Source organism: Urocampus carinirostris, chromosome 19 (genome assembly GCF_059441175.1).
Source record: "Urocampus carinirostris isolate Australia breed hairy pipefish chromosome 19, RoL_Ucar_1.0, whole genome shotgun sequence".
Taxonomy (NCBI): domain Eukaryota; kingdom Metazoa; phylum Chordata; class Actinopteri; order Syngnathiformes; family Syngnathidae; genus Urocampus; species Urocampus carinirostris.
The window spans coordinates 17,729,497-17,747,962 of record NC_142367.1 but is presented as its reverse complement, the minus strand read 5'-3'; the positions used below and the strand labels follow the sequence as shown (position 1 = coordinate 17,747,962).

At 40.5% G+C, this 18,466-nt stretch overlaps 1 protein-coding gene and 1 long non-coding RNA gene across 8 annotated transcripts in view; both read right to left on the bottom strand.

Moving 5' to 3' along the window:
- Positions 1 to 6,467: 6,467 nt before the first annotated feature.
- The window catches only part of LOC148347542 (uncharacterized), a 161,256-nt gene continuing 149,257 nt past the window's right edge, over positions 6,468 to 18,466 (bottom strand). Inside the window, exon 2 of the long non-coding RNA XR_015848121.1 lies at positions 6,468 to 7,094. This is a non-coding gene — a long non-coding RNA (uncharacterized LOC148347542). The remainder of the gene's footprint in view (positions 7,095 to 18,466) is intronic.
- Positions 6,468 to 18,466, bottom strand: part of shisa6b (shisa family member 6b) — a 130,707-nt gene continuing 118,708 nt past the window's right edge. For 3 of the 7 annotated variants that reach the window (XM_088324123.1, XM_088324124.1, XM_088324125.1), the window contains 3 exons: positions 16,020 to 16,172; positions 10,365 to 10,468; positions 6,468 to 9,936 (listed from right to left, as the gene is read on the bottom strand). In XM_088324123.1, the coding sequence (XP_088180249.1) occupies positions 9,100 to 9,936; positions 10,365 to 10,468; positions 16,020 to 16,172 (1,094 nt within the window). In that variant the 3' untranslated portion in view covers positions 6,468 to 9,099. The remainder of the gene's footprint in view (positions 9,937 to 10,364; positions 10,469 to 16,019; positions 16,173 to 18,466) is intronic. The other 4 variants (XM_088324126.1, XM_088324127.1, XM_088324128.1 and 1 more) reach the window with 2 other exon arrangements.

Below are 18,466 nucleotides of genomic sequence, written 5' to 3'. Positions count from 1 at the left end.
TAAACCTTTAAATGGTAGCGTAAATGGTTCAATTTTCTACACAATAAACAAGATCATGTGTCCTGACCCAGTGCGGAATGCTTATTATTTTGTTCAGATTATTGTAAGTTTATCTTGCATTTGCTACAAAATTAAACATTAAAGGACCCGGGAGACAGTTGAATAAAAATTGGGAAGGAGGAAAGGGGTAAGTATTGGGATTGGCCTTAAATGTCAACATGATTAGCTTTTGTGAAAGGTGTTCAGGGAAACAAATAGAAGAAAAATCCTCCCATATAAGATGAATATTTGCTCATTTTAAGTATTATTATTATTTTACGAGAACTATACAAACAATAAATATATTGAAATACTTAAAAAGCTGGTTAAAATATAGTAAAATTCAGAATCGCAAAATAATCAAAATAAAACACATGATGAGAAAAACTGTATAGATAATAATACTGCATAAGCTTAAAAATGGGGAAAAAACATAAAATCTGATGCTGGTACTTAACTAGTAAATTGTTCTGGCAAATGGTGTGCCTGGATTTTTTTTTTTCATTTACTTTGTTATCCACCCATCCATTATTTGCACCGTTTATCCTCAGTAGGGTCGCGGGAATGCTGGAGCCTTCCCCAGGCATCCTCGGGGGCAGGGGACACCCTGAACTGGTTGTCAGCCAGTCGCCGGGCACACAGGGACAGACAATGCACTCGCTTATTCACACTTAGGGACAATTTAACCTGACATGCATGTTTTTGGAATGTGGGAGGAAACCCACGCAAGCACAGGGAGAACATGCAAACTCTGCACAGGATGATCCGATCCCATGACCTCAGAACTGTGCCACGGACACGCTAACCACTCAGTTAGTGCGCTGCTGATAAGCCACCACAGCCTCCCGGTGTGGAGTTTGCATGTTCTCCTCGTGCTTGCAAGGGTTTCGTTTGGGCACTCGGGTTTCCTCCCACATTCCAAAAGCATGCATGTCAGGTTAGTTGGCCGGTCCAAATTGTCCCTAGGTGTGAATAAGCGAATGAGTTGTGTGCCCTGAGACTGGCTGGCAACCAGTTCAGGGTGTCCCCTGCCCACTGCCCGAAGATGCCTGGGATGGGCTCCAGCACCCCCGCGACCCTACTGAGGATAAGCTGTGCAGATAATGGATGAATGGATAGTGTATCGAAGTTGCATACTGATTTTTTTAATAAAAAAACAGAAGAGCATGTTATTCACACTTTCATTACAAACGAATAAGTACGGTCATTGAGAGATATCCAGGTATATCCAGTCATATTTGACCACTAGATGGCAATGTACTGTCTAATGTACCTGAAAAACAGCTAAATGAGCAGAGCGTAGCAACAAGGTGCCAAACAAACTATGTAATGATTCTGCTATGTAAACTACTCATTTCTCGACCTATCAATATTTATAAAAATTGCCTCCTCATGTTGAGGTTTTTGAGTTCTCCCTTGCCCTCATGTCAGTTTAGATCAGGGGATGGTGTAACAATAGTCTGTAGTTTGCAATAATCTGTGGTCTGTGTGGTCCTTTTTGACTCCTTGTGATTAAGGGCTTCACAAATAAACATGACTTGACAAACATGACTAACTAACAGGGTTGGGTAGGGTTACTTTAACTGGATTACTTTCAATTACTTTTGGATTACTCCAATACCAAATATGCTGATAAAAGACAAAAGAAACTAAATATGAATAAAATGACTACATTTTGTGCAGGCTTGGGGAGTAACGGAATACATGTAACGGCAAAAATGATGTTGGCAAGCTCATCTCATCTCATTCGCGGGGGGGCTGGAGCCCATCCCATCCATCTCCGGACAGTGGGCAGGGGACACCCTGAACTGGTTGCCAGCCAATCGCAGGGCACACGGGGACAGACAACTCACTCGCTCATTCACACCTAGCGACAATTTGGACCGGCCAATTCACCTGAAATGCATGTTTTTGGAACGTGGGAGGAAACCGGAGTGCCCGAAGGAAACCCACGCAAGCACGGGGAGAACATACAAACTCCGCACAGGAAGTCTGGAGCTGGATTTGAACCCACGCAGGAGGTTCCCATGACATGAACTGTGCCGCACAAGCCCTAACCACTGCGCCGCCGTGCTGTGTTGGCAAGCTGTTTGGATTTGTTTTCATTTTCTTTCTGTCTCATTTTTTGTTAGTTTTGCCGGAGATCAAAGAGATCAAAGCCAGGAGAGAAAGCTTACCACGTGTTGTGAGTCATCATTTTATTCATATTTTGTTTCTTTTGTTTTAATTGAAATTGAAAGTAATCCAGTTAAAGTAACCCTACCCAACCCTGCTAACTAAATACAGTTTTCCATACCATCAGGATGCATTAAATATTGCACACCGTCCCTTTAATGCACCAAACTTTGAGAAGTAAAACCGTATGAAAAAGTGTTGATGAATAGCACAATGTGTCCTCGGCTCAGAACGCTTACTCGAAGAACCGCCCGCCTCAAAATTCACGGATTACTCCTCCATTTTTGCGGACAATGCCCGTGGAGCCGTGCCAGGCGAGTCGGCGGCGCCGGCTCAAGGAGCCGCTTCCTGGCGTGCGGCGGAGGTAATTAGCCGGGAGAGAGCTGATGACTCGCTAATGAAATGTTTATCCCAATCTGGCATCTGTCGGCGAACAAACGTCTGCTGGTGGCCTGCAATCAGCCCATTATCGGCAAGAGTTGCGTCGGGTTTCTGCGCGAGAGGAGATAAAGCGCCAGACAACGGCGTATTTTGAAGACTTTCTGGAAAATTTGGATTCTTGCAGTCGTTATATTGTAATAATAACTCAAGAAAAGCAAGTATATTGGTTTTGTGTTCCTGCTAAAGTAAAAAACAAATAGCGTTGTTCATAACGGTCAACCTGTCTGTTTTTGCCGTACAAAGTACCTGTATTATGCATTTTAAGACGTGTACGATGTACAAGAAAATCTGTACGGAAAACATTTTTCAATTATGGGTACGATGTGGTATACACCGACTATCACGAAACGGAAAATCAGTCAAGTCAAACGAGTTTGCCGCGGTAGCCTCTATCTCGGTATCGTTTTTTTCCGTTGCAAACTAAGCGAGCGGTTTGATGTTACTGTGCGCATGCATCTGCCACCTCGGATTTCACGTGGTATTTATGTAGTGAAAGGAAGGCTCTTTAACTCCACCCGGGAGAGTAAAAGCCCACATTAAACCACACCTCCACATTTGCATATTACCCTATGTTTATTACAGTGTGTATTTTATGTAGCACTATTTAAATATTCTATATCAACATTATTACATTGGGTATTTATGTATTATATTCCTTTTCGCTAATTATTGTTTTATTTTCAACGCAAGGATACTGCTGGAAGTGTGAATTTCCCTCTGGGGATGAATAAAGTATCTATAGAAATACTACAAAATACTGCTCAGGAAATACTACAAAAATAATCCCGTAGAAATACTAAAACACAAATGAAACGACTGCACTACAACAAAATATTAGAAAAATCTCATCTCTCATCTCATTAGCCGTACCGCTTATCCTCATTAGGGTCGCGGGGGGGCTGGAGCCTTCCCCAGGCATCTTCGGGGGCAGGGGACACCTACAAAAATCAAATTGCAAAAATACTACGAAAATAAAAAAATACAACTGTAGTGGTACTAAACAATTAAACATAAAATGTTGTGCTTTTTGCAGGGCCTTTATAAATATCTCATCTCATCTCATTAGCTGTACCGCTTATCCTCATTAGGGTCGGGGGGGGCAGGAGCCCATCCCAGCAATCATCGGGCAGTGGGCAGGGGACACCCTGAACTGGTTTCCAGCCAATCGCAGGGCACACAAGGACAGACAACTCATTCGCTCATTCACACCTAGGGACAATTTGGACCGGCCAATTCACCTGAAATGCATGTTTTTGGAACGTGGGAGGAAACTGGAGTGCCCGGAGGAAACCCACGCAAGCACGGGGAGAACATACAAACTCCGCACAGGAAGTCTGGAGCTGGATTTGAACCCACGACAGGTTCCCATGACATGAACTGTGCCGCACAAGCGCTAACCACTGCGTCACTGTGCTGCCCCTTTATAAATATATATGCTTTAATTGTAAGGGTTTCAAAATCAAATAGAAATAAAAGAAAACTAAAATGTAAACGTCTGCATGTATATTTATTCATAGATGGAAAAAAAATGGGATAGAACTTCATTTCTTAATTCGATGTGGCCCCCTGATTCCAAATAATTGCCCACCCCTGATATAGAGGCAAATACGCAAACTATAAAGTGCAACCCACATTTGCGGCTGCCACTTCTGCGACAGCTGCAACCTTTGCGACAGCTGCAAACGGACGCAACTGTTGCAGTAATAAATGTTCCAGGATGAAATTGTTCTTACCCCTTGGCTATGTGCTACATGCTAAATATGGGCAAAAAGAAAACATATCAAATGAGCTGAAAAAGCAAGCCTGTGAATGCATGACCTCAACTGTTTCAGTAAATCAGGCGTTGACAACATGCGGTCTGCAGGCCAGATCTGGGTTTTGAGAGAAGCGCAAGAGAAAAACAAGCGGCAGTGTCCCCTGTCATGTCACCAGAGCCAGGCACAACTCACAAAACAACTGGAGCTGTTTTTGTCTTTCTCTCCTCTTTCTTTTAATCCATATTTCTCTTCTTTCATAATAATGTATCTGTCTCTCTTCCTCTGTATTGCTCTCTTGAATTGCTCTGTCTTTCTGTCTCCTTTTCTCTCTATTTTTCTTTTTTTACTCCGTCCATCTTTTTCTCGATTCAGCTCTATCCTTCTCTTTTTCACTCCCTCTATCTTTTTCACTTTTCTCTTTCTTCCTCTTTCTCTTTCTCCTTTTGGTTTTCTGTCTCTCTTTATTATCAGTCTCTTTATTTTTCTCTCTCTGTCTTTCTCTTTCCGTTTTTCTCTTCCTCTCTCTTCCTCTGTATTTATTCTTTTTTATTTCATTTTGAATATTTTTTTGATTTTTTCCATTTTTTTTCTTTTCTTGGACATGAATAATGTATTTTTATCATAATTTGTATATTTTCCAAATCTTATAAAACGTTTTTACCAACCCACTTTTTTGTTACCCATTTATATAAAGTTATAAGCAAACCGACCTCCATGGTGACTTTTTGGTGATTTAATTCAGAATTTGCCAGGAAAGTGTTTGCTTTTTATGTTAAAATACTAGTACTAATAACAATACAAATAATGATAATTGATGAGTTAAAAAGAAATGAGTAAAATAAGGATTATCTTTGTCTGTAAAATATATATGTTTAAATACTTACTTTTTATTTTTTTTTAATTTTATTATACTCATAGGGTCAGCCCTACCTCTATATTTTTTTAATCCGCCCAGCAACACAACCTACTATCCCAATTGGCAACCAAATTTTACTTGACTATATGATTAGTCAAAATTTGACACTTCAAATGAGAAGTGTGACCAAGTTATATGCGTACTATGCTTTTCATCTCGACTAAAACAATTGAATCGACAAAGCCATCCGAGGGGAAAAAAATGACCCTTTTTAGAAAGGTCAGAACCAGAAAGTTAGGGTTTTCTTATATAAGGCCTTAGATCACAGGTGTCAAACAGGCGGCCCGCGGGCCAGATCAGGCCCGCTAAGGGATTGAATCCGGCCCGCGAGACAACACTCAGAGAAGTGCAAGAGAAAAACGAGCTGTCAACTTGATGTTGCCAAAGCCAAGTGCCTCAAACAAAGGCACTGTACTTGTATTTATTCATTTCTCTCTTTCTCTCTCCCTCTTCCTCCCTTTTTCTCTCACTCTTTCTCTCTTTCACTTTCTCTTTTTCTCTTTCTTTGTTCCTCTTGGTCTTTTTCTGTCTTTTTACCTTCTTTTGCTCTCTTCCTTTTTTCCTTTTCTCTCTCTCCCTCTTCCATTTTCCTTCTGTCATTCTTTCCTTCTCTTTTCTGTACTTCTCTCTTTTGCTCTATTTCTCCTTTTTCCTTTCTCTTTCCTTTTCTCTTTTTATCTCTTGTATTTAATGCTTTCTCTCTCTCTCTCTCCCTCTCCCGCTTTTTTCTCTCTTTCTTTGTCCTACCGTCTATACTTCTCTCTCCCTCTCTTTCTCTTATTTCTTTCTTTTCTTCTTTCTCTCTAATCTACCCTTCCGGCCCCCGAGACAATGTTAGTTCCAACGTGTGGCCCCCAAGTTAAAATGAGTTTGACACCCCTGCCTTAGATATTCAAAATAATAGTTTAAAGTCTTATAGATATCCCTCACCTTTTGTCACCTTGCAGTTAGCTTAATGTTTTCAAAATAAATTAGTGATGAATAAACAAATAATAAATACTTAGAAAGAAAGAAATGCTATTGATCATTGTTCTGCCACTAGATGTCTTTTGTCCCTCATGCTGGACAATGGTTAAATCATACAATACATCGATTTTAAACGCACAAATAAACAAACACAACACAAAAAAAGTACCATATTGAATGTTTAGAAAAATATGAATGTTTATTTGTCCCTACAAGCCTTATAATCCATTTCCGCCACGCTCGACTTTTCAGTGAGGTCAATGAAACACGGTAAACATCCAAGTATGAACAGTGCTAGATTTTTTTTTTCTCATTTTCTCATTTTTTTTTTAATCATACAGTCATTGCTTTCTCCTTACAAACAGTTTTGCAAAGACACACACAGTATAATAGTTTTTCCTGTCAAACACTCAGTTACGTGGGTTTCTAGTCCGAACTCACCTAAAAAAACTGTGATCATTTATTTACCTGGAAACAGCCTATGATGAAGTTCGTGTTTCTAGTAAAGCGTATTTACATTGATCTACTCTGAGCAAAAGAAAGAAATATTATTGTCGTGGTTTGCCTTAAAAAATGCTAGCCATCACTAAGTACTCCGAAAAGTATTTGAATTTTTTTCTGGTCATAATTGTGCTTTAATACCCACATAACTTTACATTTTCTAAAAGTTATAAATAAACAAATACATAAATAAAGGACACCCAAGGGTGCCAAAAATGTCCTCCTGCCTTCTTGTAGTGACTAACAAATGAAGCTTCATGAAGCGCTGATGAGTCTGACTCTTCTAGATTGCCCTTTCCCTTGTTTTATATATACAGTGGAACCTCGGTTCTCGACCATGATCGGTTCCAGAACCCTGTTCGAAAACCGATTTGTTCGATCGCCGAAATCATTTTTCCCATTAAAAATGATGTAAATCGTTTTAATCTGTTCCAACACCCTGAATGTTTACCATGAACGTTAAACGTAAACATAAAGCTAACCCAGGCTAATCGCACGTCCGAGTTATCGTAATCTTCCATACGAAAAATTCCCCAACATGAACGTGTAAAAATAAAAAAATCAGGTCGTTTACAAGTCATTCAGCACCCGGGTCTCCACAACAAGTGGTGAGCGGTTCATTGGAAAGGGGTTTCTGTTCCAACACCCTCAATGTTGGGCTCCGTTCCAACACCCTGAATGTTTAACGTAAACTTAAAGCTAATCCAGTACGTTCGCGTTATCGTAATCTTATGAATAGGATTTCTTACCATTGTGGTGGTCAGCAGAAGGCGCTTGCACACCTCCTTCATATTTGGCTATTATTTCTTAAATGCAATAGTTGTACGCACTACTTTTCTTTTTCACCTGTAGCAACTTTGCTGCTTGTACTGACTTTCTTCGGAGGCATAATAAGGGGCTAAAACACCCGTACGCCGTTTAGCATCGCACCCTAGCGTACGCACTCACGCATTACCGGCGTTCGAACTCAGATTTTTTTGACCGAACAGCGAAGGAAAAATTTCTGGAAACTGATTTGTTCGAACTGAGAGGCGTTCGAAAACCGAGGTTCCACTGTGTATATATATATATATATATATATATATATATATAATGATAGTGCTCCATGAAGTTTCATTTCACCATCATAGCTTTCTCATTATGAGATGCACAAATATTTTTATGGAGTTATATATATGTATATATATTTATAATTTGTGTTGCGCATCAGATATAAAATTAGAACAAAAGTTCATAGATACTTCGAAGCGAGTACCAGACAAACTCGGGCGATCAGATCCACGGCAACACCAATCGAGAATGATCCATGATACATGTTCTACCATGTTTTTTTTGGCTTTGGCGGCCATTTTTAGTTGCCACAATTGATTAAAAATGTACTTCGATTTTTTTTAGGACGCCTCCTACTTCTGTGTTTACTATGTCTTCCCCCTCATAGGTCATTGGATGGTTGTTTTGAACCACAAAATGATTGCTAATTTTGTATTTGCAATACTACATTGTGTTGTAAACACTACAAAACTTAGCTTTGTTTTCAAACGACGCTAAGAGCCATATTGTTATATGTCGAAAACTAGCTTCCTCTACGCCAAAAACGTGTTTTTTTCGACAAAAATTTGCAGTTTCTTCTATACTCAAAACTAGCTTCTTCTTCTATGACGAAAAAATTGCTTAAGACATATATACTAGCAATAACGTAATTCTAATGCCGTGAAATAGCATTAGTATATACTACTTCTAAGCCAAAAACTAGCATAGTTTTCTTCTGTGTGTAAAAAAGTGAAACAAATAACCTCTTGCAATCTTTGACCAGGAGTGACTTATAATGTAGAAAAATTTGTTTTTTCACGTTCATGTACTTTTCTCCGTATAGTAATAACAAGTACTTTACTTCGAAATATTGGACAATCGCGTGGCCATACATGTTTTAGAATCAGTTATACATCTCTAGTAGTTATAATTGTTGATTAAACAAAATCACAAATGTCCTCCACTGAACTACTAAGACAAAGCATTTTTACAAAGGTGAAGGAACAGTCGTCTATATGTCTTTCAAACCTGTTTCAATCTGGTCCCCCGAGTAGATCTGGTACTTACGTCGGCGTACGATAAAATAATGGAGACAAAAGTGAAAATTTTACATCTCCCAAATGAAAACGATGTGAATGTAGTGTACAGTGTAGCTGGTTATACCGGTCTCTCACATTAAGCTAGTGGATGTTGTTGGTCCTGGGACATGGGTCAAAGTGAAGCTGATTCTGAAAATGTTTTTGTCCGTGAAGTTCAGGCACTCCTCGGTTGCCGCTACACAGTCACCTCAGTTTTGCTCCCTGTGCGGTAGTGCTGTTGCTGCTGCTGTTGCTGGTGATGCGGCGGGGCGTAGTGGAGCTGCTCCACAGTGTGAGTCCGTCTGGCGGCGAAGGCCTGTCGCTTGGACACAGTCTGGTTCATGGTGTTGGCGTGCTGGGGGGCGGAAGGTCCCGGAGTCCCGACGCCACCTCCGTTGTTCGACGCACTGGGATGGGAGTGCATTTTGGTCATCTTGTAGCGATCCATGAGGGGCGTGGTGGGCATGAAGACGTCCGTATGCGAGATGGCCCGCGACATGGACTTGTCGCTTCCGTAGAAGCCGCCGGAGATGCTGCTGACCATGCCGCGCTTGAGTGACATCATCAGCTTGTCCGGCGAGACCAATGGGTCCTGGGACAGAAGGCGGTCTTGGGAGTACAGGCGATCTTGTGAGTAGAGTCGTTCTTGAGAGTAGTGGCGGTCTTTTGAGTAGAGGTGATCCTGGGATAGGAGGCGGTCCTTAGAGTATATGTGGTCTTTGGTGTACAGGCGGTCTTGGGAGGTGTGGCGGTCTTGAGGGAGTAGGCGCTCTTGGGATCGTAGCCGGTCTGCGTTCAGCAGCTGTTCATCTGAAAGGATCCGGCCTCCATATGGGGACGTGACATTGGAGGACGTGTTGTAATCCTGTTGCGGGGCTCTCTGCGGGGACAGGACCCGGTCTTGGGACATGGCTCTCTGGACCCGGCGGGGTCTCTGTCTTTGCTGGCTCTGCTGTTGAGAGGACTGCGATTGGGTAGCCTGAAGTATGGAAGACTGTGGAACCTGACTCTGAAGCTGCTGTTGCTCCCGATGCTGCCAAAAAGGAAGAAGGAATATGTCAGTCCTGGGGCAGTTCTAATCATTCTGTAATTGCCAAGTGTACGTAATATGCAGGGACTTTTGTTTAGTGATTCGCAGCTTGTTGAAAATCGATACTCTCAAAAGGGCACTTTCCCTCTGTCTCTGCAATGCATCAGGACAAATTGGCTTTACTGTCCAAGACTTTTTTAAGACACATGTGAGGATTACTGAAACTACTTTGCATGAGTGAGCAGGACCGTCTATTTGGTGGATCAAACTGCCCTGTTTGGTGGATGCTCAGCGGTTTCTTCACACCAATCGTTACTGCAATGCGGTGTTATGACGACCTGAGCCATTTTGTAAGGAATATGTTAGGGGCAAGGGACTAAAAAATACTCTGAGTGGGTTTATGGAATGAAAAGCAACACCTGTTTACCCACCTGGTCTTGAGTGATTTTTAGAACGTGCAAAGGGAGAGTGCCTCTCGCCGCCAGGTCTGGCAGGTGTCGTTTACGGCTGTAGTAGTCTTCCACTTCTTTATCTGCTGCAGAAAAAATAAAAGGCGATATAAATGGGAGGAGATTATGAGAAAACATTTCATTAAGAGGCAAGAGAGGAGAAGTAGCATTCAACTACAACGGATCTTCCCAGAATCAGGGTGATATAGAAGAAACAGAAAACTGCAGTCGGATAGTGATACATGCCGGGCACGTGATATTTACGTGTATAAACTGGAAAGTGGTGAATTCCTCAAAGGTCACACAAAAACAGATTCGAACATCACATGGACAATCTGCATCCAGAACATGCTAAACAGCATTGGGTAACACCCCACGAACACATGTGAAATCCTCGACGTAAATATGAACCCACGGTTCCATTCATGGATACGTAGGACATGAATAAAACATGCGATCCGAGCAGAAGAAAATTCCAGAACTGCAGCACATGCTACACGAAACCATGCAAACAAATGGAAACCGTTATCATATATGACAACATTCTTGTATCGATAATTGCATTGGTTTTCCATTCACAAATGTTTGTATTGTCTCACATAGCAAAACACAGACTTAACTATTTGGGTAGTGTATTCATGACCATTGAAACAGAATGAAAATATACTCCGACTTTGTGTGAATCCATATGGAATGACCTATCCCTTTCTTCAATTCAAAGCGTTATTAGCACAATACAGTGAACGAACAATTACAGTGATACCTCAATACCCGACTGTAATCCAGTAGGGATCGGTTTTATGTATATACCGCAGTAATATCCCCCTAGTGGGAGGTGGCTAGAGTCATTTCTGACTCTTTTTGGGAGATTGATACAGAGGAGGGGATTCCCAGCCCCCTCGCTCAACCCAACTGAGGTGTTGGGAGTCATTAGGTGACCAAACCCCCCAATTACAACCCCTAATGCTGAACGCCAAGCAGAGAGGCAACGGGTACCAATGTTTAAGTCTTAGGTATGCCTCGGCCGAGGCTTGAACCACAACCTCCCAGTCTCGGGGCGGGCGCCATACCCCCAAGGCCACCGAGCTGGTATCGGTTTTAGAACACCAAAAACTTTATTTGGATTTGTTCCTGTACATTCCAAGATATCTGAAAATATTGGTAAACTGTGTACCAAAATGACGATAATTATTATACATCCGGTCTGACTAGAGATTAAACATCCATCCATCCATAAACATATACCTGTATTTGGCAAGAATTTGGGCAGAAAACCTCAAATATGAATAGGTCGCAGTGGGTGCTGGAGTACATCCTAGTTGCCTCCAGGCAGTGGGCAGGGAACACCCTGAACCGGATGCCAGCCCTACCTGGGGACAATTTGGAGTCACCATTTAACCTGCCATACATGTTTTTTGGAATGTGGGAGGAAACCAGAGTGCCTACACAGGCATGGGGAAAACCTGCAAAGTCCGCACAGGAAGGCTGGCAGCTGGATTTGAACCCATGACTTCAGAACTAACAACTCAGGCGCTATTCACTGTGCCTTTGGAGAGCATTTCGACGTTAGGCGCTTGTACACGGTTATCTTATTCTGCCATAGTTAAAATTTTCAACTTGATCGGAGTTTGCACTTTTATTCCTTTAGTTACTCTTATCACTGATTTTCTTGGGGCCCACAAGGCAAGAAAACACATTAAATCACTATACATTCTTAATGTGTTGTTGGATTGACAATCTCTCTCGAAATGATGCTAGCCGACCGGACTAGAGTAATCAATACAGCAGCTAATCTCACTCTGCCACACGTTTCGCCCGTGTTCAAGTTCCAGATTTGTATTTGAATACCGAATCAAAATTCAGGTTAAATACTAATTTTTACGAATACAGAGTCGCCAGGATGATTGCTCATCCCACTTGGCCAGACGTTCGGCTGTGTTTGACTTCCGATTATTCTTGCAAGAAAAATTGCTGACATTATTTTGATTGAACACTAATTTGTTTGAATTTAAGGTTTTTTGAGTACTGAGGTATCACTGTACTGTATTATAAAATGAAATACTTGTGTTGGTTCAGAACGTTTTTTACATATTATGGGTTTTAGAGAAACTTGAAACCGCAAGAGTTTGCACATTGGTAAATTTGGCTCGCTGTTTTAAGCACATGTATGTATTTAACCAGCTCGGTGGACTTGGGGTTATGGCACCCGCCCCGAGACTGGGAGGTTGTGGTTCAAGCCTCGGCCGAGTCATAACTAAGACTTAAACATTGGTACCCGTTGCCTCCCTGCTTGGCGCTTGGCTTTAAGGGTTGGAATTGGGGGGTTTGGTCACCTGATGACTCCCAACACCTTACTTGGGTTGAGCGAGGGGGCTGGGAATCCCCTCCTCTAAAACAATCTCCCGAAAAGAGTCGGAAATGACTCTAGCCACCTCCCACTAGGGGGATATGGCTGTGGTATATATATATATATATATATATATATATATATATGTTTGTATTTAACCATAAGATTTTTGAAGTACAGGTATAGAAGACAGTTTAGCCAAAATTAAAATCAGTGGAGTAACGAAACCATGAAAAGTGAACCGTGTTTCAGAAAGGGTTCATTATAGCGTTAAAAAACAGGTTGAATTTATTCATATATACAACTCAATCACCAGCTTTCAGGTTTTAAATGATCTCTTTTGGTCTACTAAGACAAGTTCTTTAAAAAAACAAAAAAGTAGAGCATCTGGCTAGCCTCGTGTTCTTTCTCACCCAGCGCCTGGCAGCTGAACTCATACTCAGTGAAACCGGACGGGATGCTCTCCCCTTTGCTTTGAGGATGAGCCAGCAGTTAAGCGAGGCAGGGATGATGAAATTACACAAGCCTTAAGGAATATTTGTGTTCCACTTTGAGAATGTCATAAGACCGGACCGAGATCCCTCTAAAACGCTGTTGAATCGGCGCCTTAAACGTAAGATTAAGAGCGCCCAGTGTTCGATTGAGAAGGGAAGAGACATTTAAATTTTTGTTTTTTCAGGAGAGGAATTGACTTTTATTCAAATGTGCAATGCTGCTAGGGCTCAGTTACACCCACAAAAACAGATTATTTTAAAATAATCTGTGTATAATCAATATAAGTATTTGTTAATATATCAATTTAATTTATTTGGAATTTTTAATCTTTAGAACACGTTTTTACCACTCATTTTTCACGTTTTCTTTTGCTAACAGTTGACTGCCTTAGCTAGGTCACATGAGATGCGAGCAAGAAAGCCTCCAGCAATTTCCACAGCCAACTGTTCTTGTGTTTACGCTTCAAGCCATGAAAACGGCATTCGTTTTAAATTTCTGGTTTTATTTGATGTTTAAGAGCTGTACAATATTGATTTTGTGATCTTTTGAATAGTTAAGTTTCCTCCAAAAAAGCAAACTAATTGCTTTGTGTTTTATGCTAATGTGGCTAAAAACAAACCATTAGCAAAAAAAGGGAGCTTTTAAAAGCTACTTATTTCGTCCAAGCTAAAGTGTTGATGCTAATGTGTTGATGCCAATGTGTTAACTAGACTTGAATTTTTAATAGCTAGTTGTTTTGGGCTGAGATGTCGATGCTAATTTAGGTAACAAACCTTCCTTACTGGGTAAATAAAACTTGGTTTGTGTTAACTCATGTCTGAATGCTAATGTAGCTAAAAAACGACTTTCTCCCCAAAACTTTTAAAAGCTACGTGTTTTGTCTTAATGTGTTGATGCTAACATAAGGTAGGAGTGTACCTTTTTCCATTTATTTTCATTTGACTTTAAAATGATCAGAAATGGGTTTTGAAGACCAAACTATCACAAAAAAATTAACGTTAATTCAATTTCTGAAAGTTAATTTCATCCTTAAGTGTTAAATTTTATGCTATCTTTTGAAACAAAAGTGATCTATGTGCGATGGGGACCGAAACGTATTTATTTCAATAAAACCAGAATGAAATTCTTACCCGATTGGCAGAAAATGAAACAGTCATTTGAGGTACATTTTTCTTATTGAAATTTTTTTTAAATATGTTCTAGAAATTAGCTAAATTGTACTTTTTAGCAAGTGGCAGAATATTTTGCTCATTTTAATACATAGTTTTAACCACGATTAGAAAATAAAAATCTTAAAATGAGCCAAATGATCTACCACGTGAGAGATAAGATAAATGTGGTTATTTAAGGTATATCTTTTTTCCTATTTTATTTGAAAAAACAGTTTAAAATCACTGAAAAAAAATATACAGTGTAACCTCGGTTTTCGAACGCCTCTCAGTTCGAACAAATCGGAGTCCGACCAAAAATTTCGTGAAATTCTTGCTTCGCTGTTCGGTCAAAAAAATCGGAGTTTGAACGCCGGTAATGCGTGAGTGCGTACGCTAGGGTGCGATGCTGAGCAGCGTGAGGGTGTCAGTGCAAGCGGCAAAGTTGCTACAGGTGAAGAAAGAAAAGTAGTGCGTACAACTATTGCATTTAAGAAATAAATAATAGCCAAATATGAAGGAGGTGTGCGAGCGCCTTCTGCTAAACACCACAGAGGTAAGAAATCCTATTCATAAGATTACGATAACGCGAACGTACGATTAGCCTGGGTTAGCTTTAAGTTTACGTTAAACCTTCAGGGTGTTGGAACGGAGCCCAACATTAAGGGTGTTGGAACGGAGCCCCCTTTCCAATGAACCGCTCACCACTTGTTGTGGAGACCCGGGTGCTGAATGACTTGTAAACGACCTGATTTTTTTATTTTTACACGTTCATGTTAGCGTAATCTTTCGTACGGAAGATTACGATAACACGAACGTACGATTAACCTAGGTTAGCTTTATGTTTACGTTAAATATTCAAGGTAAACATTCAGGGTGTTGGAACGGATTCAAACGATTTACATTATTTTTAATGGGAAAAATTATTTCGGTGATCGAACAAATCGATTTTCAAACAGGGTTCTGGAACGGATTATGGCCGAGAACCGAGGTTCCACTGTACGTAAATTGTGCTGTTGTTCTTCCTATAGGGTGATGTATAAATATTTTTTTGCAGCGGACATTTTTTCAAATACAAATGAACATGTATGTCGACCATAGCCAATTGCTTCCCTTGTTGATGATTGCAATTCCCTTATTAAGCAATAATAAACTTTACAAACAAAACCCCGGACATATTTACTCACAGCAAGCAGACTATATAGAAAACCAACAACATTAGCAGTCTACACTGATGTTGTTCTCTTCTACCAGTGCCTGAGACGAATTAGTGCTGAAATGCTCAAGACAAGATCGGTCTAACAAAAAATGAGTTGTTTAATAAGTAATTTTTCTCTACAAAAACTCTTATACAGCGTAATCACTTTGAAATGATCCAAAAACATATAATACGGGGAAACCAAGTTGACAGGTATGATTAAAGTAGAGGGATCTATTTTAATATACTAAGATTTGAGGTTTTATGTCCACAGTCGACCCAGGTATTAGTACTATGGATTTAATAAAACCCAAAACACAGTTTTCCAAATCCCCAGTGTTTCAGTAACGGACCGTACTGAAAAATCTGTTGAAGTTCTCCCGTCTCAAGGCACCAAACTCATGCACGACATTGTTTTTCAGCGCCGAAGGCCTCGGACTTGAACCTACTGAGTTTCTTGAGGGACGAGAATCGGCTGAGGTCGGCTTTGACGGCCGCCTCGTAGGTGGGAGGCAGGTGGGACAGACTCTGGAAGGAGCGTGAAAAAGACAGCTCGTAGGGCTCCGTCTGCGAGGTCAGGATGCCGCTTATCCGATTGGTGTCTAGAGACACGTACATACATATACAACAAAACAAAACAAACCAAACAAAAACATGGAAAAGTGGGAAACAAAAGAAATGGGCAAGGAGGGTGAGCGATACGGACGACTCCTCGGCGAGACCATAAAAGTAACGATTGAAGCTGGAGTTCTTAGTCCTACAAATATTTCCTGCAGGCAGATTTCCTCTAAACCAATTTTGGGGTGATGAATATTTAGCACTCACTGAACAGAGAAAACTCAGGAGCTTCATTTTCTATCAACTCTTATGGAAAGTCATATGAACATTTGAATTTATATGGGTCCAAAATAATTCAGTCTTGGAACATTGAAAAGAAGAATTGTGAAAGGATGGCTCACTCTCTCGAGTGTTTAGTCCGATTTTTCATTCATCTGAAATTGGGACGTGTCTAAAGTACCGTATTTTCCGCACTATATGGCGCACCTAAAAGCCTATATTTTTTTCAAAAGCTGACCATGCGCCTTATAGTACAGTGCGCCTTATATATGGATCAATATTAAGTCGCAAAGTCTTGCAACTAAGGTAAGTAGCCGCCGACTCGATTTTCCCCCGAAGGCGAAGTAGTCCGCGGTGTATGCTGGGATTTATATACCGGCGTTTCATTGGCTAACCAATGTGTCAATCATCATTTGAATCAGTCACTATTGGCTAAAGTTATTCGGAGGTAAAGGGGGCGGATCCTTTTTATCATTTACAGCCTGGCATAGGCTAAAGGGGCGAAAAAAGCCTGCAATTGGCCGAAAAAGATGAATGTGAATTACACCTTGGGTTGCACTACGACATAGAGAAAACATTTTTTACTATTCTGTATTTGTAAATATTTTACTCTCCTGGATTTTCTACACTCACGGTTGTAAGAAGACCATGGTTACGTATCATTATTGAACGTGATGGCTGCAAGAGAACTTAGGTGAGCTATGCGGCTTTATATTTTCCCGGTATCTGGTTTTAGAACGATCTTGATGTTTCTGTGATGAGTCTATTTTTATACTCAATTCAATTCAAAGTGTTTATTGTCATATGCGCAGTAAAGAACCTTATTTCCCTGCACAATAAAATTCTTACTTTGCTGTCCACACAGTTGCCAGCAAAAAATCAAATGGAAACTAAGAAATGGTTGGCATTTCTTGAATCCCAAGACTTTAACCTTCCGAATGATGGAACGATGCATTTGAGTGACATCGTACGGACACCGCATCCGCACATGTTCTCGACACGTATTTGCTTCTTTGCAAGCTTTCGGAATGTTAAGGGGGTAATAAGTTTGACTGAACTATGTTACTGTTTTGTCGACGTTCCCATTGTAGCGCCTTATAATCCGGTGCGCCTTGTGTATGGAAAATATAGGACCAAAAACTATTTTTTGGGGGTGCGTCCTATAACCCGGTGCGCTTTATAGTGCGGAAAATACGGTACATTTAATGGTGTACCATGGAAACTCGTATGGCACGTTTACGTCCAATTGGCCCTGAAACAGTTAAGTGTTTGAAATCAGCAGTCTTGCTTAGCCTGTTTTTACTTCATTTATATGGTACGTTTATCTTCATACAAACTTGAATGGAAACTTTCATGGGATCTTTGCATTCATTTGGGCCAAAATTGAATGAATCGTGAAAAGTTGGCTCGAGTATATAGTCCGATTCTTAATTGCTTTGAAACCAAAGGACGTGTCGATGGGACAATTCATTTTCTACCGACCTTGTTGGAAACTCAGATAGTACAATTGGTTCTATATTGACCCAAAACAGTTCGGGTATGGAATATTCAAAAGAAAGAAACATGAGAGAATGGCTCATTTCCTGGAGTGTTTAGTCTGTTTCTTCGTTCAAAACCAGAGGACTGGTCTGTTGGTAGTACAATTAGTTTCTACCAATTCTAATGGAATCTTGTACGGCACGTTTTCATTTTTTCAGGCCCAAAATTATTCATCTGCTAGAAGATTCAGAATTATTTATCGAAGATGCCTCAAATACGGGAGTGTTTAGTCTGTTTCTTAGTCTGTTTCAACTCACAAGATGCGTCCGTGGTACAGTTCGTTTTTACCAACGGAAAGTTGGATGGCTTGTTTGCTTTTTGGGCCCAAAATGATTCAGTCTTGGAGCGTTCAAAATTACAAATTGTAGTGTTTAGTGAGTTTCTTTGTTTGGAATCAGTTGTTAGAACATTCAGAAGAATTGACTCAATTACCAGAGCCTTTAGTCTGTTTCTTAGTCTGTTTGAAATCATGGGACATGTCCGTGGTACATTTGGTTTCTACCAAATCGTATGGAAACTT